Here is a 24,679-nt window from a genome sequence, read left to right as displayed (position 1 = left end):
GTGTGCATATTGCCTGGACCGGTATTGCAATATTTTTTTTCGGTATATTGTGCAGCCCTAATTCATAATAATAAACACTGATTCCAAGAATGACTGAGCCTAAAAGGTCTAAAAATACAGATAACGCTGGGACGGTGTCAATCAAAAGTGAGCACGATAATCTTTTGATGTCAACAACTTGGAAAATATTGGAATCCTTCAGTAATGTTTAATTTCTGAAAAAAAAAAATTACACTGGCAAGATAATGAAAAAGCAGCGTAATTTGTCAGTACAAAAGACCATAACTGTGCCAATGTTGATCGCACTGAACGGCAGAAGTTAACAGATGCAAAACTTAGTCTTGTTTTACCTTCGGAGGTGCAAACATAAGCCGACGAGTGACTTTGGTTATCACCCTTTTGATGGAGTCCAAGTGAAGAAGTCAATGTCCTGCAACTCCTCGGGCAGGTACTGCTGCTCCACCGGCTCGCTGAAGGCCGGATTGTACTTGTAGCCCTTGGCGTAGCCCAGCTGCTGCATGAGGCGGGTGGATGCGTTGCGCAGGTGCAGCGGGACGGGTGGCAAGGGGCCTTTGTGGTTCCGCAGACACGCCTTCACGTTGTTGTAGGCCTTGTACACCTCGACTGATTTGGCCGCTCGAGAAAGATAGATCACGCACTGAGCCAAGATCACCTGAAGAGGGAAAGAGAGAAAAATGAACCAACAAAATGCAGCCGAGACATTTTTTTTTTTTTTTTAAATACAAATGACATCCTATGCTACACTGCGATGTAAATTTGATTAATTGTTAAGCCCACTCACATACCTCACATTCAGGCATCCCGATGAGGTGACAGGCCTGGAAAGTAGACACGGCCTGAGACAGAGCGAAAGGATCTGCGATACCTTAAGACAAAAAAAAAAAATGCCGAGTGAGGAGGTGTGAAAATAAGTCATTCATTGAACTTGGCTCTGTTGTAAACAATCTCCATCTCCTACCCACGTCCTCACTGGCAAAGCGGACCAGCCTGCGAGCCACATAGAGCGGCTCCTCGCCGCCTTCCAGCATGCGGCCCAGCCAGTAGAGGGCAGCGTTCTCGTGGGAGCCTCTCATGGATTTGTGCAACGCCGAGATGCAGTTGAAATGCTCTTCGCCTTTGAGTCACACAAAGTTACGTAATGACTATTATCTGCTGTCAAGAGTTGCATTTTGCCCCCCCCCCCCACAACACCAATCACATCAAACTTTGCTTTGTGCACTGGTAAAGAAGCACTGGAAACTGTTTTAATCTAGTCATTCGTCAAGCGGGCAGAGTGCTTTTCAGCGCCTCATAAAAGTGGGACCAGTAAATCTCAGAGTTTCGGGACAGCTGAATGTTATGCAACCGGACAACTGGGGAGGCCACAGGGAGAACTAGTGAGTGGGCATGAAAGGAGGTTGGGAGGTGACGTCCAAAGGGGACCGAATACATAATTGCTTGCATACAAATAGTTACAACTCGGAGTGCCTGGGTGACAAAAAAAACAAAACAAATGCTGTTTGTCTTTTGTTATCTGCTTATTTCTATCAACGCGTCTGTGAGCTAGCTGCTCTGAGCTGTGCCAAAAACATATTTTACAGAAGAGCCACTCGAAAAAAATGAGCTTTTTCTGGCTATGATTTAGGAGGCATTTTCAGATTAAGGTAAGAAGAGCTGCAAGGTTAGCACAGATGAGCATAAAACAGCAACATCATCAGCATTCATTTATGATGAGCAGCTGACGTCTCTTTTAATTTGATTACACGCAAACGATTTTAATGAAGGAAGAAAGAAGTCAAGATTGAGATCATTCATTCAACAGTACAGCACTCTAGTTTGCGATAACCAACTATTTATGGAAAAGGGTACTGGATGAAATGTAAGATAATTTATTCCACTTCTAAATTTGGCCTCAGTGTTGTGTTGCAACAGAAGTTGTTGTGTTGTGGAACAATTTGCTTTGGTAAGCGAGCTGGCTGATCTTACCGGCTTTGTCGTAGAGAATATGAGACCGCTGCAGGCCCTCCTTGATGTGTTCTTCCTTCACAAGAATTTCTTGGGTGGACCCGTCTGGTCCCGTCAGTCCGGGCCGGGTCAAGCCAACCTGAGCTTGAACGGCCAGCTGCAGACTGTTGAGCCCCGACCGAGCGTCGCCGTCACACAGGTAGGTGATCGTGTCCAGAGCTTTTTGTTCAATGGAAACTTTTGGCCTGTCAACAAATCAACACACTCATTAAATATAAATATTTGTTGACAGAGATTATAATTCACCCTGAGTGTTCCTATAAAAAATACACGGAACGAATATCGGGATCTTTGATGCCGAAAGCAAAGATAGCTCATCCTCTTATTCGCACAGCGACAAAGCCCCCCCCCCCGCATTTATTGCTCTAATATTGTTGAAAAGTTGAACAAACTTTATTGTTGTATGTGTCGAAGGACCCCCCCCCCACACACACACAAAAAAATATTTTATTCATTACATATTTGCTAAATGTATCGGCCGATCAATCGGTTATCAGAATTTTATTCTGCCAAACATTGGAATCCAAATTAATCGAGCCCTAATCATGACTGTTAAATTATTTACATTCTGATGATGTAATTATTGAAGTGCAAGACTTGTATGCTACTTGTCATATTTTAAATGCATCACAACAATTTCAGGTGGGGCTATTTTTTTTTGTGGTGCTGGAATGGATTAATGGCATTGCAATTCATCCCGATGAGGAAAGATGATTTGAGGTAAGAATATTTTGGGCTACAAATCAAACCCTTAATTCAAGACACGACTAGAGCTACCGTATTTTATTCTGACAACCAGCGGCCATTAAAAACAGATCCGGTAGCCATTTTAAGCATCTGTAGGGGACTGGGCTTGGCGAGTAGATGTCCTGGTGCAAGTCCAACCTTTTAATGTGAACATGTGTGATTTGTGATTTGCTGCGTTCTTTCCGCGCCTGGCAAACAATACGGTCAACAAATCTGCCTGACGTGCAGCATCGCATTCCGTTCGGAGCCAGTAGTCATCAAAGGCCTCGCGGGCTACAACTTGTGCGCAAATCTGATCTGTCAACACATCATACAGGACCAGAGCAGAGGGGATTGCGCTGGCTCCCGCTGCTCTCCTCCCATAAATGATCTAACCGGGCCCGCTGAGCCAGAAACAGAAGACGAGAGCGCTTGGGGAAAGAATTTTGATTTGTGCCGCGGTGGCCAGTCGGGAGCCGAGCACTCACTCGTTTGCCTCCGCTCGGTGGTCTGTCCTTTCGTGATTGTCTCGATCCCGTCCCAGCACGGTGATCCCCAGCGCCGCCACCGCCCGGTCCATAATCGATCCCATCGCCTCGACAGAGAGTTTTTCGAGGACGAGTACTCTGCAGCGGCTCAGTAGAGCGGCGTTGACCTGGAAAGACGGATTCTCCGTAGTGGCACCAATCAGAGTGAATGTTCCGCACTCGACGTGAGGAAGGAACGTGTCCTGAAATACAGAAGATGGGACATACGTCTGTGAGGATGTAACAGTGAGCATTCTGAGGTGACATCTTTTCCCCAGTAAGTATTGGCTTCAGTAAAGTTATGGTTGTTAGATATTTTTGTTTCTCTTGAATTGATTTAAATGTACACAAACAATTTTAACTTTGCGCATGATGCTTCTGTTGGGATTACTTAATTCATTGTATTGCGCAAGTGCAAAGTGCATTTTAGAGCACAGAATTGTAAAATTAAATATCAAAACTTTACAATAAAAAAAAGACCACTAAATTACATTTTTAACGTAACTGCATTTTGCACAAAGTGATAATTGCATGGATAAAATTGTAATTTCTAGGAAGCGCAGACATCTAAGGATAAAAACGCGACAATGAATGCGTCAGTGCCTTTAAGAGGCGGGGCCTGGCAGGGTGGCGAGTGACATCGGCAAGTTTGTAATCCGAATGTCTGGGCGCTTTGAATTTCTGGCACAGACAAATAGCTCACCTGTTGGGATTTGTTGAAGCGGTGGATTTCGTCAATGAACAGGATGGTCCTGCGTTTGAAAAGCCGCAGGTCGTTCTGCGCATGCTTGATGACTTCTCGCACGTCGGCGACGGACGCGCTGGTGGCCGAGAGCGTCACAAAACGAGCCGTGCCCCTCTTCTTGCTGTTGCTGGCGATGATGTGAGCCAGAGTGGTCTATTACAGAGAATGTAGTATTGAAATCACAAGCACAGCTTGGATAAATTACAAGCAAATTTCAGAAGAAATCAAGGCTGAACATCGGGACAATAATTGTTTGATTGCTTGCTGCCTGAGTATGATTTCTGGATTTTGGTCAGAATATCATCACTGTAGTGTTTTGATGGTATTAATAATTATATTTCATGTTTTACTTAACTTGTACTTTTTAAAACTTTCACTTAATAGGGTTGAATCATTAGTTCCTCTACTATTTGACCCCCCCCCCACACATATAAGTATGCCTACTTTTACTCAAGTACATATTTTTGAGTGCTTTTGCCACATGCGCTGCATGATTCCTAATGTCGAAACCGTCACCAAAAGCACCTTGCCACATCCAGGTGGTCCCCAGAGGATGAGAGAGGGGATTTCCTGGCAGTCTAACAGGGACCGCAGGAGGGTTTGCTCCCCAACAACTTTACTCTGACCAAAGTACTCCTCCATTGTGTTCGGCCTCAGTATATCCGCCAAAGGTTTATTTGACGTCAACACTGTCCGTAAACTCAAAGTAGGTGGTGCGTTCAAGGGCTGTCCGTCACTTCTCCTTCGAGTCCCGGAATATTCGGGTTTATCTTGGATTTGGGTCGGATAGCTACGCTTGACTCCCTTGTTGACCGCGCCGCCACCATCTTGTTTGTTGGAAAATGACGCACTGGTGTCATCTTGGTGTGAACTTTTCTCCTTGTTGCCGTGAAACATGGAGAAGACTCCGAATGCGGCAGACGTCGCCGTGTGGTGGTCGCCAGCCGCGAACTTTGGCGACGCTTCGGAACAAAACTTCTTCTCTGGTGGTCCACCGTCGGCGTTGCTCTTCAGTAGACAAACATCGAGGTGGCCATTAATAGCGTCAGATGCGAAGTCTTTAAAACAAACTGGACATTGCACCGAATCCGACGCCGCCCCTGATGTCTCGGCCGCCATCTTGCGCCCCGCTAAAGTTTGAGTCCTGTCACGTGACCAACACAAGCCTTTAAAATGAACATTTAAAAAAATAAAAAACTTCCACAAAAATCACCGTCATCTTCTGTGTCCTATTTTGATATCACAACATGACATTTATATTACATTAAAATAACTTTAGCTTGTGCGTTTATACCTTCGTGTCCTTTTTTATGTTCGAGGGTCATGGGAGATTCTTGTTTCAGGTAATAGACGCGAGCACTTTCATCGCTATAATTAATTTGGAAAATTTACTTCAGGTTTGATCGAACTTGCGATTCTAAGTCTGAACTGCATTAAAGTGTATGAAAACGAATAAACTACACTTAAAGTCGTGGAAGTTTGTATTGTCCCTCAGTTTAAATGAATTACGTATTGTGCACTGTCTTAAACAGTCTCGTACTGGCTTCTTGGACGAAAATGCAGATCTAGTTAGACACAATAAAAAGCACAATACATCTTATTTCATACGAATAGGGATACAACAAATACCAATATTAAAACAACTAATGACATGTAATTGAGGATTTATAACATTATTTCCAATAACATTTGAAAGTGATCAATATGGCATTTATTATTATCATTATTACTTTATAGGTAGATGGTTGAAGAAATCATGAACAAAATAACTATTTCCCCAATTGGTTTTGACATTTACTTATAAGTGCATCAATTTTACTTATATTTCTGCTCAGATTAAAGCCCTGACTGAGTCCATCAACAAGATGAGCCAGGCCAAGTTAAGAATGGTCAAGATGAAGTGAGTTCCTCTGTGCGCTGACAACAGAAGCATGAGCACGCCTGTCTTCTTCCCGGACTTAGAACAAGTGAAAACGATGCGCTCCTTCTGGGAGATGAAGTGGAAAGTAGAGGTACACATGCATGTTCTGTATTTGAAAAATATAATATGGTAAATACATATTCAGGACTCAGGAATACCAGCAGAGGCTGCTATAAAGCCAAGCAGTGATAAAATATTTTCTTTAGAGGCAGGTCTTCATGGTCATTAAGTCAGACCAAGCAATTATTTATATCGCAGAAACAGCCCACAGAACAACACATGCCTTTTTCAACAAAATAATTTGTGAAGAGTGGATTTTGGCCGCATATTTCCGTCAAACATTTGACTCTTTCTACTTTGCATAAAAAATGGCATTTTTACTAACATTTCAACGTTCATCATTAATTTTTATTCTTATCATTAGTAGAATGCTGGAATATTAAAAATTACTATAGAAATGTACAATATAAATAAAACCCAGAAATTAAATGTTACTATCGAACCTGCATTTAGCACTAACCGATGACAACTGCATGCATAAAAGTGTCCTTGTATATCAAAAAAATGCACAAAATCCACCAAGTAGTTTTTGATAAAGACGCGAGACTGGTGCGGTTTTTTTCCCGACGCATGTCTTTCAAAATAAAACAATTTTCAAAATAAAAGTAAAACGCAATGTACGCTTTATCTTCTGTTGTGTTTCTGTTGACATCCTTCGTGTGGCATTAACAACAGTGATATAAAATAATATAGCGCAGGCAGGCAATTCATCACACCGGATCCCCAGTGTGTGCGCGCGTGCATGTGCGGCCATATCCTTTGTGTGGGTTTGTTGTGTGAAAGCGGACTTGATCCCCTCGTGTGACTTCCTCGTTTCACAATATCAGTGTTATGTTAAATTTTAATTGTAGTAATTAAAAAAATGCTGGTTTTAATAAAGGGCCACTTTGTCGTGCAGATGAGGAGAGATTACGCAGGATTACGCACACGCGTCATAGCTGTCACACGCCTCGCGATGGCACCTGTCACTCTTTGATCACAGGGACAAACCGACCGTCACTGGGCTCGAAGTGCTGATAGGAGCCGAGGGGGCATGACTGAATTAACGGAGGCTCTATAGACGACTATTCATGTTTGGGTGTCCCATGCACGACACCTTGCTGTCATCCCCTCAAACCCGTCACTTGAAACTGTCCTTCCCCACCCAGCACGTAACAGCTCTTTCTTTGGGAGAGTGCAGCAAAGTGTTAGGAGTTGCAAAGAAGATGCGGGGGCTGGTTCAAGCGATAGGGGACTTCACCAGGACTTGGGATGTTTGGTTGCTCAGCAGCATGTGTGTGCTTGTAGGCTACATTGGGTACAGGCTTTGGGATTTACTCTGCCTCAGGAGGAGTCAAAGAGCATCAACGCACGACACACAGGTACTACAGTTAACACATGCATCTTACCTGGCAAAGAATTATTTCATATATGTAGTCGATGTTACAGCGATCAGACGATATAGCGAGGGAAATCTCAGAATAAGATTGATCTTTATCATCTTAATTACTGTTCAATGTTGTTTATTTCGTTGGTACAGTAAAAGTGTTCACTGTCTCACCTGCATGTCCATTACAAAAAAAATGTATAATTGAAATAGTACTTTTGCATGTATTGTGCCGTATAATAAAGCAAATTAATTTCATTGCGTCTGTAAATGTTTTATTGAAAACATTTTTCATGACATTGTCAACATAATATGGGCATCATGTTGTACTGTAGTTTGCACATCTGCCTCAAATTTCTGATGCCGCTGCCCTAAATTTGTGCGATTGTCTGGGATTTGAACCCTGGACCTTAGGGACCCGAGGCGTTAGTCCCACTAGGGACGAGTCACTTGAGTGACACCTCGATTAATTAAAATAAAGTATATATATCTATTTTTCCAATTTACTTTACAAACATGTTTCCTGTACGGAAACGGAGCCCTGTATGTAGTCGCTACTCGGCACCTGCAAATTCACCTGTTCAAAAAAAAAAAAAAATCATTGTATTTTTTCGATACATGAAAAAAAGTGTTTGTTTTTTTAAGGGGTTTTTCATTAAAAAAAACATATTGAAGGTTTCTCAGTATTGTTTGGGTTTACCCCCCAAAAAACGCTTCTTCTCTCAATTTTTCCAGTGCATTTCAATGGGCATCAGTCATACGTAGATGTTTGCGGGCTGACATGAATTTTGGTGAGATTTATTCAAGAGTAATGGAGGGAATCTATTTACTGACATCAAAATAGATCCGCCGACTGGAGGAAAATAATAGCAGCCCATGCAGTCTGGCCCACAGAGAATTTACCAGATGGTATTGATTACCCAAACCAGGCCTCGTCAAATTGACCCAAAAGACCGCTGATGCATGCAACGACAATGAGTACAGGACAGAGTGAAATTCGTCATCAGGTTATTTTACACTGACTTTATTTTACCCAATTATCCCCGATAAATTAGGTAAATTCATTAATGATAAAATAATTAAAAAAAATATATTTCTAAAGTGACAGGCGGCTTAATTTAAATGGTGGGAGCTCCTTCCAGCCTTCACCAGCGTGCACGCCTGTGTACATGTGCCTAACGTGCCTGGTTGTACTGTACACAGCAGCTGGAAGTATTAAACGTGAGCTAATAACTAGGCCACCGGCGTTTACGAGCGAGTGCACCATGTCAGGGATTGTACAAGACACAGCTGGAGTTTGCAACATGCGTTTACTGCCATCTAGTGATGCAAACTGCTGCAGCTTTGCCCCGTCCAACGCTGCCAATGAAAAGTTCCTGTTACATAGATTAATATAAACATATTGTTTGAATCTAAAATAGCTTCGAAAACACGCATTTATTTTTAACAGTGCATCAAAGACTCCTTGAGCAGTTCTGCTTTATGCCATTAGAGGGCGCCACGTCAGAGACAAGCTGCCGTTCTTTCGCCCTCTCTTGTTTCCATTCCTCCTTTGACATTTAGGAGAGCTACAATGACATTTACCACAGCAGATTCATCACGATGTGACTAAGCTCTTCCCATGCGACCGCCCGCATTCTGTCATTGACCTTGAACGTCTCGTGTAGCATCCTCACAAGTGGATGGATACCATAATGACGCAATAATAAGGGCAGCGCAGTGTAACAGGAGCGCTGCCTTGACTTCAAAAGTGAAAGTCGAACATAAATATTTATCATATTTGAACATTCGACATTTGTTGCACATACATTACAATGAATAGCAATCATTCTAAAGCAAAAAAAAAAGGTGTCTAAACAGATTACACCCAAGAGCTAGCCTTGTTAGCTTAGCAGGCTAATCCTCCTAGCGCCACAGATGGCTGCCTTCAAGTTATTAAAATAACACAACTAACGAGAGCACAGCAATTATTTTACAGATGATACAAGGACATTGCTTACATTCCAACAGATTCCCACGAGTCTGGATAGTCGCATTATCGCAGATTTTATTCACCTGGATTCATTTTGGGGGATTTGGAAATGTGCCTGACACATCCCTTGAGCTTCAGTGGTTACATTTCTAACATCTTTACTAATTTATTCTAACATCTTAACTAATTTATAAAAACAGATGATAGGAAAAAAAAAAGATTCCTACTGTAAAGCAATACCACCACCTTTGTTGGTTAGCTTGAACTTTAATTTTTTGTAACAAAAAAAAAAAAACAACAACCAAACAACAACAACAAAAAAGATTCCCGGAGTACTGTCAGTAACTTCCTGTAACAATCCCGGCTAAATCTAGCTCCTGCCCGACATACAAAGATCTTATTCCTTGACAACAATAGCTGAGGTTAGGTTGCACGCAACTAGAACTTGACTAGGCGCAGATTTAAGATCCAAAAGCTGCTCGGCTAACTGTTAGCTTATCCTTTAACCATAATAACAGTTTAAAAGAGCAAAACTTAAATATATCGTAAAATGAAAGAAAAAAAGAACATAAAAAAAATAATGGCACACTTCCAGGAAAGTATCTGACCTCTGTTGTTTGCTGCACTGTGATTGGCCCGGCAGGATTTCAGAGCTTTGATATCGCAATAAATACATAGTTCCGAAAGGCTTTGATGCACAATTGGGACTACATCCAACCAATCAATATATCTGTTTTGAAATGTAAAAAAAATATATTTGCATGCGTTGAGAGCACACAGGACGATGGCAAAAGAACACTAGAGGAGACATTAGCACGGGGGAATTAAGTTTCACGGCTGCCGCATACACATTGAAGTGCAGAAGTTTCCGAGGTAAAGTAGAGCCAGGGCTGGCAGGCAGAGCCACCGCAGCGAGGCTGACTGGACAGTAGCCACGCAGCTCAGTGGCCCTTCGCCTCTCGGGACATTTTGTTCTTTGACGAGGAGGCAGCGCTCCATTTTTAACTGATCACATTGACCACTTGCCAAATAGCCTGATAGCAGTGGGTCAGCCAGGTCACTCGTTTACGACCAAAAAAGGAGATTTCCAAATGCAATCAGCTGGAAAACCTGGGGGGGGGGGAGAAAAGCAATAGTTCAAACATGTCGATAAAGGCTGACGTCAACAGCGATGTCAACAACCATGCAGAAAACAATAGTAACCAAAAAAAAAAATTGCAAATACATATTTTTTCGTTTTTACATTGACCGTAAAATGAAAATAATTTAGCAGTTTACTCAAGTGCAAGTTGGTGGTCACAATCTTCCATTTACTCGATGGACAGCGTATCCAAACATAACATGTCGCTGTGACATTAGCTAAAAGAACATTTAATTGTGCAGCAGCTGATTGAACAGGTGCCACGCTGTGCATTCAGGTTGTGTGTGTGTGCGTGTGCGTGTGTGTGTGTGTTCAGACTTGTTTGGCAGCCAAGATGAGTGAGAATGCTGAAGACATGGTCACCATGTTGTTACTTTCCTGAAATGAATTGAGTGATACAAACGATAGATTTGTCCAAATTCTCAACAGTCTCGAGTGTGTTTACATCCCCTGCTGGACACTCACCTCTCTTTGTAGCGAAATGAGTTTTACACTACTACAAATACACAACATAAAAAAAAAAATCAACTTAGTTGAATTAATATTATTGGGGACATATTTGTGGAACTGCAAATGGGGTCAACTGGGACATTTGTCCAAATTCATTTGGCAGTTGAAAATAAAATCACGTACATTGACATTCACTGCCATTGACGTGTATAGACGTCAAAAAGTACATTCATTTTACAGGGGCTGGCAGTGAATGTGTTAATGAATGTCAAAATGGAATTTAAAGCCAAAACCAAATTATTATAGCTAAAGCAATCGAGTTAAACTGTCCTCAAGCACACTCACGTCACTTGTCCAGACGGATAGCCTCGTTTTCGGTGATTTTTACACGCGTACCAAATCTTTGTCATTTGACTTTGGATTGTTCCATGCACAAGAAAGTACCACGCGTGTCCAACGGACTCGACATGCAGCAATCGACGTGCGTCGTCTGTCATCCGTTGGCTGTCCCTGCTGGCGCGATGGATGTCTGCTTTCTCTCCAACCTGTTTCCGTTGCGTCAGAAGAGCTCGTTGTTTCCTGCCAATGCCAATCGTACACAGATGCAGCCAGGCGTTGACAATCCAAACAAACAAAGGCACCTGCACCAATTAGGATAACGGATGTTGCGTTTTAAAAATGAACTTTTTTTTTTTTAAAACAAGAAGACCTTCATCATTAATTGAATAAGAGTCAAGTGTCACGCTTGAATAGCGACTTGAGCTTCTCCGCTGGGTCTGCCAAGCCTTCGCTCATGGCGCGCTGCACCCATGAGCTCAGCTCTTGGCTCAAACCAATACAGTGTGGCAAATTTGGCCGGGGTCACCCTGGCTCAGTTTGCAGTCCGTGCCGCCGACATTGTCAAGTGTCATCGCGGCGGCCGGGGTCGGGCCGCATTGCAGCGAGACGGCATCGGGGATTCAGAATTTACGATGATTTGAATCACTTCAACTATGGTGTCTACAGAATGTCGCCAAGGTTTTCCTTGATGACGTCAATATCTGTTTACGCGGCGAGAGCCAAGCCCGTTTGGATACACCCGCGTATTGTTTTTGAGGGGGAATCCGGATTATGTTCATCTTGCGAGCGCACAGTTAAAATGAGCTCTTTCCTGGAGGTTATCAGTGGATGTTTGTCAGCGAGCTGGCTCACCGTAAATCATCCGTGTCAGCCATCTCTTTTTTCGGTGGGTGGGCCAGTTATCTTTGTGGACTGTATGTCCCCTAAAGATGGACGGAATCACGGGCCCCTTTTCACATTCCCCTGATAGTGTCGAGATTCCAACAGGGTTTGGAACATATTATACACACTCTTTAGTCAAGCGGCACTAACTTAAAGAAGGCATTAAATCCGACGACTCGTATCGTTCTTGTAAACATGCACGAGACGGAAACATCTGAAGGCCCGATAATATATGTCTGCTCACTTAGAGTCTCTCAGTATCAGGTTGTTTTTTTTTCCACTTGACCTACTTGACTTCAATACTTAACCAGAAGCAGGTGAACTAAATTGGTGGCAGAAAACAATCCCTGCTCATGTTACAGTTCTGTACACGGATGGTTTGTGGCGCATGCTTTACGTTGATTGCAAATGACACGCACCCTAAGCCATTTGTCAGACTGTCAGTCCAATTCTGTTTCAAATAGAACCATCTGGTATTTTGATTGTGGAATGGACGGTATTATTTAACGAACTAGCCGGCAAACTTGCTCAGATCTTAGCTAATATTTCAAAAATTGATAACAAAGATGCTAACTCATTTCATAACACGATAACTAGGTTTCTGACGAGCTAACTGGCTAAATAATTGCTAGTATGATAACTAACACATTTGCTAACCTGTCAACTAGTTACTTTAGTTAACTTGCTAACATGCTAATTAGCTCATTTGCCAACCTGACAGCGAACCAATTAAGACAAGAAATGGCCAACTAATTAATAAAGTCGCTAGTAGAACATGCTGATGAGTGCGTTACAAAGCTCGCTTATCAAATAAGCTAACTTACTAAAATGCTAACTGGCAAGCTAAGTTGCGATTATAACGAGCTAACAATGTCACGCTAACTAGCATGGGAAATTGATAACATTTGAGATCATTTTCATGATAAATAAATAAATAAATAAAACATTATTTTGTTAGTGTCATCTCTTTAATGGCTCAAAAAAAAAAAAAAATTTATGCTCTGGAACTTTTATTGAGCGGTTTTAGAAAGGGCTCTCTCATCCCTCACTTGGCGAATTTGCCCTTTGATTATCAAACAATCTTGATCATGCTTCTGTGCCACTCAAGTAGTGCGCACGGCGATCATTTTGACACCAGGCAGGCGAGTGATGCTGGTGAGCTTAGCAGTGAAAGGCTCTCAAATGTCTCGTAGCCCGAGCAGTGCCAAGCCCCCTCCCCGAACACTTGACCCATGCTGACGCAGGCTGCCCATTTACATTTAGGTCTGCGGGCTCACTGCAATCCCAGTCGTGTGGAGTGTGGGCAGGAGCAGGCACCGGGAATTTTGCACGAGAGACCTATGGATTGACTGGATGCTTTATTGCGTGTTATTTTTAGATTCTTTACTGATCTTATGCAGTCCAGATTGTTTGCGACAGATCATTTTCAACCCTTAAATCCTTTTTTTCCCGGCGTGTGAATTGACAAGTTTGCACACCTGACGGGAGCACTGAAGGGTAGCGCTGGCTCCGATTGTTAAGGAAGTCTTTCCGTCTGGTTCACGGACGTTACCGATTCTGCTATTGTCTCCAGTGGGTGTCTTGACGTGATTTTATTTTTTCACGACAAGAGCCATGAGTTCCTCCATGAAGACCAAAGGTTTAGGTCAACGGGTGGGCGACAACGGCAGTTTTGACCTCATCCAACATCGGATCGAGTCTTTGAGCGGCAAGATGGACAAGCTCATCACCCTTCAGGAGAAGGTCCTGATTCGACTCGATGCCAAGTCCACTGGTATCGAAAAAAATGAGAAGGAGAATGTCAAAAGCCTCATCCCACGAGGGGAAGTCAACCAGTCGCAGGGACGAGACGTCAAGGAGATATACCAGGAAATGAGCACCATCATGTCGGCGGTCAACCAGCGGTCTGAGATTCAGGCTCAGAAGCTGGAGGGGATGGAGAAACTAGTCCTCAGCATGCAGCAGGTGATCAGCTTCATCGGGGAGACGATCAAGAGCTCCAAGGTTATGGAGCTCATGTTCAAAGGTGCCTCCGACAGCAAGGTTGACAAAGGAAAGCAAGCCTCAAAGAGGAAATCATCAGAGACGGTTAAAAAGCCAGACAAGGTGAGAAATAATGAAATAACCCAGCTTCATTTTGTTGGGAACCTTCAGAGTCTAACCTTCTCTTCTGACATCTCTGTCGTCTCATCCCGGAAAAAGACGTGAAATGGATCATAACAGAAATGTTTACATGTGACCTGGCTTGTGAGGTCAATTTGCAGCGGTTGTGTGCGCGTGCGCCCTCGGAGCAAGCGTGGTCTGACTAGCGTGAGATGAGTGTGGTACGAGAGATGACTTTGAGGCCGGGGGTGAAAGTTTTTGGATCTGGGGATCAAAGTTGGAACCTATTGGTCAATCTACACCAGTGGGTGTTGTTTGAAGAAATTATCGGAACGATCTAAAGTGTTGAAAATGACTTGATCCCTTGAAAAGTGAATTTTGGAGATACAAGGGTTTAGCCAGATTTCAACGAGGTCGTCTGTGCTTTATTTCTGATGGTCCTGAAAGGCTGTTATGAGTTTTCCGATGGTGTGCGTAGATCAAGGTTGTGCAGCAGAGAAGTACATTTCGTGGTCAAGTGGCACTAGAATGTTCTTCCCTGCTAAAAAAAACAAGTATGAGTGTAAACTGCTTGAGTGGCATTCCATTTGCAAGCTATCCAAGAATTGTGATCATGTCAACAAAAGTGATAGATTATCTGCAAGAAATTTCTTTTCTTTGGGCCAACAAACATCACCAATGGCCTTGGCGGATGTACTAAAAAAAATGCAAAGAAACATAATCACATTATCTTAAAAGCCTAAGATTGCTTTCAATTTCATTGACAGGTCTGAGTGTTTTTTTGGCATCAGGAGAAACATTCGCTGGCGCCCTCGAATGTTATCAGTGTGTTCCTATCATGACTTATGTAACCAAGAAACAAAGATTAGCCTTGAGGTTGTCACCTACTTGAGAATTGTGTCATGAACAATGTAGATAAGATCAAAAATATTGACGACTGGAGGCACATCATTCATCCAAATCGAGTCCAGCAAGTGTATTGCTACCGTGTGGCGTGTGACTCACGTTTCAGAGAATTTCTGTTGTCGTCAGAGCCCTTCGACTGTATGTCCTTGTCTACCACAAGAGGTGTGACATTCCGAAATTTCTGTCGAGTAATTTCTCTTGCTCCAGCGTCTCCCAATCAGTGATTTGATCTCCAGAAAGTGTCGCTGTCACCGGGCAGACACGGAACCGGAAATATCCCGTGCACGCTGTTTACCTCACGGCAGCAAATGTGAGCCCCCCTCCCCCCGGCGGGTTCAAGACAGTTTTTTTCCATGTCATCCTGAGCGCCCAGTGTTTAGTGAGTTTCCTCGGCTGCGGCATTTGGACCCGAGCCTACCGTCACTTGTAATATTTTCCACTCAGGGTGAGCCTCCAACGCGTTGCATTCTGTGACGGAGTGCATCAAGCGATCAGCTATAAATTTGCTGGACCGCTGCCGTTGATCCATTTGCCATGAATAATCAAAGGCGTGCATGAGTGGAACCTGCAAACAAAAAGGAATCCTTGCTTATTTTTGTGCTACCGTCATTGTGTTTCCATTGCTGTGTGTAACATCATCACATCTACCTGTTGCCATTGACGCCTGAAAGCCGAGCATTCACATTCCATCAAACGATATCAGCCCGCTTCTAAAGCAAAATGAGGTAATCCAGAAGGTGGTCAAAAGAAAAAAACATTTGGTGATTATCAACAAAAATTGCATCCAAATTTTGGCTGTATTAAAGCTAGCTCACGGAATCCATTTGTCGAGATGTCCTGGAAGCTAACACAAGAAACGGAGCCTCGACTCTCAAATTCTTGGTCAGATTCTGACAAATCGGAGTCGGTCTCATCATTTTCCAGAAGCGGACATTCCGTCCAAACTGACGGAAGGTAGTATCTTCCAATGGTGAGTGGTGGGCGCAAGGGACGGACGGCCCAGTCGACGCCTCGTAACGATAGGCATCGCTAGAAGCCCCTCACACTGAGCAGCCAGCCTCAAATTTCAGGAACTTTGTGTTCTTTTCAGGAACTTCTTGTTCTTGATACGAGCTAAAACGTTCCAGTCAGATATGTTACGAGCTGCTGGCATCAGCCCAAAAGTTCCTGGGCCCCTCGAAGTAAGTTGAGTCCTCCCCTCCCCTGCCCCCCCCAGAGCCACGATAACTTACCCCGGAAGTACATTGACAAAGTTCTGCTCTTCATCTCTTGGAAGTTGAATCCATTTGTCCTGTTGTGTGTGTTTCGTGCGTCTCATCACGTGACACGCCATACTCATGTCCCGTCGTAACCCTACTAAGCGCTGCCATCTTGTCTTTCAACTAGAAAACTTCATCTAACAAAGCCCAAAAAGGGAATGAAGAGATAACCGCTGTTTGCGAGCCCGCTACTCTCCTGTCGTCTCACAGGACAAAGCTCCACGGACCAAAGCATTTCCTCGCCGCTCGCAAACATGGAACCTTTGTAGGTCTACTGGCGCTCAAGAAGAGCTGAATAATCTACACTTTTCTGGTTCCTTTATGTTTTGGTCGCAGATTTCTACCATTGAAATGCGTTCTACTGTACGGCGGCACATTTTCGAGAATTTGTGATTTTTAACGACTTGTACTTCGCAGTTCAAGGACCACGGTAAAGATGGCACAGAGAGGCCGTGTATGACCCCCAAAGCCCAAAAGACGATGAAACCCCCAGACACTGCAGGTATATAGGAGGCCTTCTTACCGACACTCAGAAAACCCCACTAATTTGCTTTGTATATTCTCGTAGACGTCTCGCCGAAGAAGCAGGCGCTGCTCAGAGAAGAAGTGCTGAAACTCAACAGGGAGAATGAAGAGAAGTCAACTCAGCAGCTTAGCGCTGTGTTCTTCAATCTGGACGCTAACGTTCCCGCTGCGGACTCGGACGGCGGCGCCCTGCGATACGACTCCCAAAGCTCTCAAGAGAAGGCTGTCGGCGCTGGATGGAAAGAGGAAAACGATCCTGGTGTCGACGTGGACGTGACTGAGGAGGTGGTCGAAGTGGAGGAGGTCGTGGAGGAGGTCGTGGAAGAGGTAGAGGACGAAGCACTGAAGGAGGGTGAGCTGGTAGAAGAGGTGGTGGAAGAAGTTTTTGAAGAGCTGGTGGAGGAGGTGGAGGAACTCACAGAAGAAGAATCGCAAACGTCCGAGTCCGACATTCAAAAAGAACAAACAGATGCAAGGTAGTTAACGGGTTCCACCATCCCATCCAACTGTATTTGTTTCGCACTTTAATTCAAGTGGTTTAGAGTAATATCACAACAATAGTGTACATTGGATTTATAAAGAATATGTGCTGCATTAAAAAGTTAAGCCAATTAGAGTCAGTCCTTCACGTTTATATTATTCCAGCAGAGACGATCGTGAAGCTACCTTCCTGGACTCCAAAATGGAGGTCAGCGTCGCCGCCGGGTCCTTTGAGACTGAAGAACTTGTGGTGCTGGAGGAATACACTGAAGTCCTGGAGGTTAAGGAGCTTGAGGAGAAGGAGGAGAAGCAGGAGGAGGAGGAAGAGGAGGACTGGGCCGTCTTCCGGGTGGACGGGGTTGAGTTCCAGTTTGATTTGAAAAAGCGGTTGGAGCGAGAGAGGGAGGAAAACAAAGCCAAGACGGGAGAACAAAAGGAGCCCGGGGATGTGCAGCAATACTTCATTGGTGAGTCAGCAAATTTTGAAGGTTATCAGAAAGTAATGTGATGGACAAATATTTACTTGGGTTTTGCCTTAGTCTTGTATAATAACCAGGTGTCCTTCTGCATCTTTGGCCATGACGTATTTTCACAACGATTGCTTTATAGGTCTCCATTTCTTTTTGATTGGAATCCTTTGAACACATCAGCGTCACATGGAGCAAAAAACTGCATGGCAGACGGTGCCACTGGCCTCATTTATAGTCAACGCCAGTTTGCTGCACAGCCCTTGCACCTTGTTGCATTGAACGTCGTGTTCTGAAAGCCAAAAATGGATTTGCAATTCATCCACTTCAAGCTATAGCCGTCATTGCGCAATAATAGTCGATGCACCGACGAGTCTGGTCAACCCTTACTGCAGACTCTGTACCAATTGGCCGACTGAATGACTTAAATTCCTCCACTTGGCAGAAGCTCATCCGGAGAGGGATCAAATCAAACAAAAAAATCTGTACAATCACCTTTAGTTTTTAATTTCCTGTGAAAGACATTTTTGTGTCAAAGGCAGTCAAGAGACCGCCACGACCTAGCAGGACAAAACGATTTTACCGAGTGGCAAAAACCTTAAAAAACAAAAACCAAACTGATTGTCACGGCAATGGCAGCCAATGACAACGGATTATTTCTGCCCCCCACTTTAGACACCACTCCTCCGCCGGCAGCGCCGTTTAATCACCGCATCGTGTCGGCCAAGCCCAACCAGATCAGCAACTTCTACACCATCAATTGGCAGGAGGTCCTTGGCGGGTGAGAGATGCTCTTCAAATCCAGGAGCAATTTCAAACAAAAAGAATGATGATGGCATGTTTATGGGTCAGTGAGTGAAAGGGTTCTTACTTCCACTCCCCACAATGAAGCCTTGTATAACCTGCACCCCCCCGCCCCCCTTGCCTCACCTTGTCCGCTTCATAACTCCAGAGTCTTGGCGTCTATTTTTATTGCCGGCGTGAGTGGAATGTGAAACTGTATCTGCGGTGCCAGCTGCTTTCTAATCACCAAGTGTTAATCCACATCTTCAAAGCGGAGGCACCAGCGAGCTCCGCTGTAATGAAATAACAGATTAGGCTCGTTTGTTTGCACGGAGATCATTTCTTTTCATTAACACGCGGGAAACCCATCAACATGTCGTTGTTTGGTGAGAGCAAAATGGAGGTTGCTGTGTCGATTTCCAATGTCCAACTTCTCCCTGTCTTCGTTTTCTCCAAAGGGGTCGTTTCGGCCAAGTACACAAATGTGTCGAAAACTCATCCGGGCTGACGCTGGCAGCCAAGGTCATCAAGGCCAGGTCCCAGAAAGAAAAGGTATAACCGATCCTCATGCGCATCACCGTCATGGTGGATTAGTCCCGCTCGATACGCAGACAGCTACTCGAGCACGCGATATAAAAAGCCAGAGGCTCATTTACAGTTTTTAGCAGGCGCTGGTAGAACAGGAGACACGGAAGGGATCTTAACCGCCGAGGTGCGAAATATTTGACCTAGAAGGGATGAGGAGGATGCATTGTGTGGCATCACCATCGCTGAGAACATTTGGTGAGTTGTTTTTCTGACTCCTGTGTCGATTTCTTACCAGGAGGTGGTGAAGAACGAGATCCAGGTCATGAACAATTTGGACCACGCCAATTTGATCCAACTCTACGCAGCATACGAGTCCAGGAATGACATCATCCTCGTGCTCGAATAGTACGTGCTATCTTTTACAGTCTCCATTGCCAGTCGTAGGGATTACCTTGAAATCTTTCGGTGTGTGAGGCTGATCTCCAGAACCTTGCGGGAATCTTTTTTTTTTTTGTAACTAAAGTAGGACATTGCATGCATTACGATGAGATGAATTCGGTTACCAAATACACACCTCACCAAAAGTATTGGAACGGCAAGGTCAATGCCGTTGTTTTTGTTGGATACTGAAGACATTTTGGTTTCAGATGAAAAGATGAACATGAGAGAGAAATTCAGAAATTGCAGATTTCAAGATTTAAAAAATTGTTTTTTTGCATTCTTCATTTGAAATGTTAGTCCTTACGCTTTTCTCCCGACAGTCTCCTCTTCATGAGGAAAAATGCATGCTCTATTGGGTTAAGATCTGGTGACTGACTCAAGACAGTCCAATTCTTCTTATTTTTATGGATTGATTTTCACCGTTGTCTTGCCAGCGTGGGCGGAGGCGAGCTGTTTGACAGGATCATCGATGAAAACTACACGTTAATGGAGCTGGATGCCGTGGTGTTCATTCGGCAGATTTGTGAGGGCCTGCAGCATATGCACAAAATGTACATCCTCCATTTGGACTTGAAGGTAACGCAATCATATAACATTCTTTCTTATGTTATGCAACAAGCAAACTTGAAGGTGGATTTTTCTTCAACCGCAGCCAGAAAACATCCTGTGTGTAAGCAGGGTCACGAATAAAATCAAGATCATCGACTTTGGTCTCGCTCGCATGTAAGTGCGCACGTCTTCTTTTGTGATGTTGACTTTTTTCTCAACTTAATTGTACGATTTTATTCTCATAGATACAAACCGAGGGAGAAGCTGCGAGTCAACTTTGGCACTCCAGAATTCCTGGCCCCTGAAGTGATCAACTACGACTTTGTGTCGTTTAACACCGACATGTGGAGCCTTGGAGTCATCACATACATGCTGTGAGTACACATCGGGGTTGTTAGTTTGGGAATTTTAATTCGTTTTTTTTTTTTATTCTTTATTTAGTTTGATAGTTTTTATTAGTTTTAGTTTTTTTTAAGTGTTTTACATGTGTTCAAGATTTTAAAAGAAAAGAAAATATTAAGTATTGTGCAGTGAAAAAATCAACCAAAATATTATTCCCCAAAATTTTAGATTTTTTTTCAACTTTTTTTCATGTATGACGCAAATAGAAAATCACTTTTTACCGAGCGTTGTTTTTTTTTTTCTAAATAATTTTACTTTCATTTTATTTTGTCGTTAAAATATTTATTCAATTTTTAGTTATTTTGTTCCTTTGCTAAAATAACCTTGGTACACATTAATTTGAATGATTCCACTCCACTCATTAATTTCACAATTGATGGAGATTGAGTTACTCCGGCTTTCCTCCCACATTTCCAAATCACGTTTGGTTGATTGAAGACTCGTCTTTAAATGTGAATGGGAGTTGAAACGCCTTCTTTGCCTATACGTGCCCTGCGATTGGCCGCCGGCCATGCGAGTGCGTACGCCGCCTCTGGTCCGATGTCAGCTGGACACGAAACCAAGCTGACGTGACATGATATGTAATAATAAAAATAAACACGCATGCCTGTCTGTCCCCGCTTAGTCTGAGCGGCCTCTGTCCTTTCCTGGGCGACGACGACAACGAGACGCTCAACAACATCTTGGCCTGCCAGTGGAACTTTGAAGAGCAAGAGTTTGTGGACACGTCCGAACAGGCCAAAGACTTCATCACCAGGCTTCTTGTCGTCAATAAAAGGTGCACTGCCACCTTCGGCCAAATGTCTTTTTGTCTCCTAGACCACGATTGATTAAATCATTTTTCAGTTGGAGGATGGGAGCGTCCGAGGCCCTGAAACATCCTTGGCTGTCTGACGCAGGCCTGCATCATAAACTTAATACCAAGGTAGTGTGCGCAGAAGCTTTGCTGTGCTCTTGACGCGTAACTTTAAGTGCAGTTAAACGGAAGCGAAAAGAATTGAACGCAGTTACTGCCATTGACGGCTAAAGACGTCAAAGATCCCCTTTTTTTTTTTTTTTTTTAACTCGGCTGGTGGTGAATGAGTTAAGTATACAGAATAATGCGACCCTTCTTTCTCTTTTAACAGAAAACCATGTGCCGATCTCGCCGGTCATCATGTGTGCCGCCAACGGACAGTTGAGGTAAGTTCTCGTTAATCAGTCCGCACTGGTTGCAAGTCACTCCCAAGGCACTTACTGACAAAGAGTCTTTATCTATCCATCCATTGTTTATAGCTCATTTTAGTGCAGGGGACACATCTACCATATTTTCATCTCAAGTGGGCCGGAGTCCTAGACGAGCATATTTGCAAAGGTGGCAAAGTATTTGCTTGCTTTGCTACTGTAACTTGGGTATCTTATAACCTTCACAAATGTAGCAATCAATGTCATGGGTGATCTGCTTCACACCTACGGACAATTTGGAGTCTTGTTGGTTGTGGGGACTGTTTTGGGGGTTGCTGGAGTACCGGCAGACAGCCCAACCAAACATGGGGAGAACATGCTTGCACAACTAGCCAACACCAAGATATGAACTCTGAACCACTTCACCGTGAGGCAGATGTGCTAACCTGGAGACCAGGCAGTGCAGCTAAGACGAATTATTTGTATTCAAAATCCTCATAGGAATGTTTTAACTGTCCACTAGAGGGCAGCATCACGCCAGTCTAAGAAGGCGACCTCATGTTCGGGACTTAACTGGACATGATGTGAGAGTAGTCATTGTATGTGACAATGAGTAGTCTATAAAATGCATGAGCAGTTGAGAATGAAAATAAAAATAAACATCAGAAATGCAAACCAGCAGAAATAACGTGACAAGCTATAGACGAACGTAAACAGTATATTGATGCTCTGTATGCCTTCAGAATAGTCAGCGGCATTGTTATGTTTTCTTCTCAAGGCACCAATATGACGCGATGGCGCCCAGCTGTGGCCACACCGGACCAAGCTTCCTGTCCCCTTACATGACCGCCACTTCGAAATGAGGAAAATTGTGGCCCAAAGTGCCATGATATCTATTTTTTTTTTTTGTTGTTGTTACAAATGAAAAAAAAAGCCTCGTTGGCTTTGGTTGGGATTTAAAAGGTAAAAACACTTTTTACTCCAATATATTGAAAACTATTTTTTGTATATATATCGCTGGTGTCGGGCCAAAACCTTGTACCTCCAAAATCGGCACTTTTCAGGAAACTCTCAAAATGTTTTTAATTAAATCGTCAGAGAACGCAAGCCATTTTTAACACTGCAGATTGGTCAACATTTTGTAATAATATTTAACAGCCGCTAAGCAATAGTGTAAAGAAAGAAAAAAGGACATTTACAAAATGTGACATAAGAGGTTCCGGCGTAATGCCAGCGATATTATATTTATAAAAAAAAAGTCAGAGGTGTCCAAAGTCCAGCTCAGGGCCTTTTGTAGCCCGAGTCATCCATCCATTTTTGTTGCTGTCGTTTTTAATAAAACTCATTTACTGCCATTGACGGCTAAAGACGTCCAAAATCTTTTTTTTTTTTTTTTTTTTACTTGGCTGGTAGTGAATGAGTTAATAATAAAAATGGTGAACATATTTGGACACCCCTGATTTAAGTCATCTAGCTGCATTGAACACTCCTAAACGGATGTGAGCCTCACTTGGTGGAACGACATGATTTGGATGCAGACCGAACATTGTTCTGCTCGTGTCCACTCTCACCATGACTCTCAAGACATAATCATGCTTCGCAGCATGATTCATTTCATGTTTTGTAACATTGTCCCCATTGCATATACTATAAAGGGACGTGAATATTTTTGAGGGTTGACAAATAAGACCTATATAAACTTCCATGTGGTGTACTGTATGTTTTTGCCGTCATGTAGAATGCACACTTTCTAACGGTATTTATTTAAGTATGAGGAAGTATAATTAAGTAGAGAAGCTTCTGTAGGTTTCACCGCTCGGTTTCTACTTTGTAATGCTTCAACAAAATGTCTTATCAGCTGAATGCTTTCGTTCTGTCAGTCCACAAGAACTAGCAATTTTTTTTTGTATTTTTCTTTTTCTAAAAACGGTACTGTATTGCATGAGCTGTCAACTGTCAGCTGCCACTTTCCCGCCGCCACGTGATAGATTCACCTTCTGTGAAGGTTCACTCCATAACAAAGGAGCACACGATTGTCTCGACCTACCTTGCTTGGGTTAGTACGCACACTTGCGGGGGTTCTCGTTTAAAGGGGAAGTCAACCCCAAAATATTCTTTATGTGCCTTCATGAGTCCAAACATGGCATTCGGATTAATAGCGCATTTGTGGAATTTGACTTCAGCAAAATCCGTCCATTTTTAGTCATCTCAGGCGGCCATTTTGTCACTTTTGTCGACTGAAAATGACATCACAGATGCTCAGGGCTCAGATCACAACCAATTATGACTCAGCTTCAGAAAACATGAGCCATGATTGGTCGTTATCCGTGCCCCGAGGAACTGTGATGTCATTTTCAGTTGACACAAGCAGGTTTCAAAATGGCCGCCCCCTGAGAAGGCTAAAACGGGCTGATTTTGCTGCTTAACTCATATTCCGCATACACAAAATTAATCAGAATTCTGTTTCGACCAGTGATGATGCATAGAACATATTCTTGCGAAGAAATTATCGAGCTCGACTTCCCCTTTAAATGTCAAAATATATGTTAGGATTGTTGAAGTTCAATAAGTTACGCACATGATTCAGCATGTTTTCTTTTTGTTGTTGAGTGTACGCACATTAAACTGATTATGTCTCAAACCGACCTGATTGGTTTATTTTCAGCTTGACTCCAGCATTGGCTCAATTGCGAGAGACAAAAGTAGTGCTTTTTAGGTCACATAAAAAAATGTGATTAAATCTTCCAAGCGGGGGGGAATTTACCTGTTTAGATCTATTAAAAAAAAGACACTGGCCTTAAGTCATTTTCTTATAATATGTGTTTTTAAGGCGCCGCGTTCAGGACCCAGTCTCCCCAGGAGGCCTGGGTTCGAATCTCCCCATTGTGGGACTAATAAAGGGAATATTATTATTATTA

At 43.2% G+C, this 24,679-nt stretch overlaps 2 protein-coding genes across 8 annotated transcripts; one reads left to right on the top strand and one right to left on the bottom strand.

The window, feature by feature from the left end:
- Nucleotides 1–188: 188 nt before the first annotated feature.
- Nucleotides 189–5,267, bottom strand: wrnip1 (WRN helicase interacting protein 1). 2 transcript variants are annotated; one of them, XM_088310560.1, is made up of 7 exons: nucleotides 4,549–5,267; nucleotides 3,982–4,176; nucleotides 3,240–3,481; nucleotides 1,987–2,210; nucleotides 980–1,135; nucleotides 807–886; nucleotides 189–673 (listed from the first exon to the last, which is right to left on the bottom strand). In XM_088310560.1, the coding sequence occupies exons 1-7, from the start codon at nucleotides 5,140–5,142 to the stop codon at nucleotides 392–394; spliced, it is 1,773 nt and encodes a 590-aa protein (XP_088166686.1). In that variant the 5' UTR covers nucleotides 5,143–5,267; the 3' UTR covers nucleotides 189–391. The 2 variants fall into 2 exon arrangements, with proteins under 2 accessions (XP_088166686.1, XP_088166687.1); XM_088310561.1 differs by having other exon boundaries at nucleotides 526–673; nucleotides 984–1,135; nucleotides 4,549–5,265.
- On the top strand, nucleotides 2,892–24,402 carry mylk4a (myosin light chain kinase family, member 4a). Of its 6 annotated transcripts, XM_088310556.1 has the most exons (16): nucleotides 2,892–3,555; nucleotides 5,859–6,035; nucleotides 16,550–16,687; nucleotides 16,840–16,924; nucleotides 16,991–17,423; nucleotides 17,593–17,894; nucleotides 18,570–18,675; nucleotides 19,136–19,229; nucleotides 19,501–19,610; nucleotides 20,081–20,222; nucleotides 20,299–20,369; nucleotides 20,441–20,569; nucleotides 21,223–21,375; nucleotides 21,444–21,522; nucleotides 21,725–21,779; nucleotides 22,540–24,402. In XM_088310556.1, exons 2-15 carry the CDS (start codon nucleotides 5,955–5,957, stop codon nucleotides 21,776–21,778), a joined length of 1,977 nt encoding a protein of 658 aa, XP_088166682.1. In that variant the 5' UTR covers nucleotides 2,892–3,555; nucleotides 5,859–5,954; the 3' UTR covers nucleotide 21,779; nucleotides 22,540–24,402. The 6 variants fall into 6 exon arrangements, with proteins under 6 accessions (XP_088166682.1, XP_088166683.1, XP_088166681.1 ...); XM_088310557.1 differs by lacking the exon at nucleotides 16,550–16,687; XM_088310558.1 differs by lacking the exons at nucleotides 2,892–3,555; nucleotides 5,859–6,035 and adding an exon at nucleotides 13,446–14,260 and having other exon boundaries at nucleotides 17,596–17,894.
- The last annotated feature ends 277 nt before the right edge of the window (nucleotides 24,403–24,679 follow it).

This window comes from Idiotropiscis lumnitzeri, chromosome 12 (genome assembly GCF_059441095.1).
Source record: "Idiotropiscis lumnitzeri isolate Australia: NSW breed Sydney's pygmy pipehorse chromosome 12, RoL_Ilum_1.0, whole genome shotgun sequence".
NCBI classification, from domain to species: Eukaryota; Metazoa; Chordata; class Actinopteri; order Syngnathiformes; family Syngnathidae; genus Idiotropiscis; species Idiotropiscis lumnitzeri.
The sequence above is the reverse complement of the archived record's forward strand: the minus strand, read 5'-3'. Positions and strand labels throughout refer to the sequence as shown.

What these genes read in the sequence shown, in the direction of transcription:
- mylk4a (XM_088310558.1), top strand. Translation starts at nt 13,769, where the DNA reads ATGAGTTCCTCCATGAAGACCAAAGGTTTAGGTCAACGGGTGGGCGAC. An exon ending in CCAGGTCCCAGAAAGAAAAG is followed by an intron (nt 19,230 to 19,500) that starts GTATAACCGATC and finishes ATTTCTTACCAG; the next exon opens with GAGGTGGTGAAGAACGAGAT. An exon ending in TCCTCCATTTGGACTTGAAG is followed by an intron (nt 20,223 to 20,298) that starts GTAACGCAATCA and finishes CTTCAACCGCAG; the next exon opens with CCAGAAAACATCCTGTGTGT.
- wrnip1 (XM_088310560.1), bottom strand. Translation starts at nt 5,142, where the DNA reads ATGGCGGCCGAGACATCAGGGGCGGCGTCGGATTCGGTGCAATGTCCA. An exon ending in GACCACCTGGATGTGGCAAG is followed by an intron (nt 4,177 to 4,548) that starts GTGCTTTTGGTG and finishes TCTCTGTAATAG; the next exon opens with ACCACTCTGGCTCACATCAT. An exon ending in GCTTCAACAAATCCCAACAG is followed by an intron (nt 3,482 to 3,981) that starts GTGAGCTATTTG and finishes TCTGTATTTCAG; the next exon opens with GACACGTTCCTTCCTCACGT.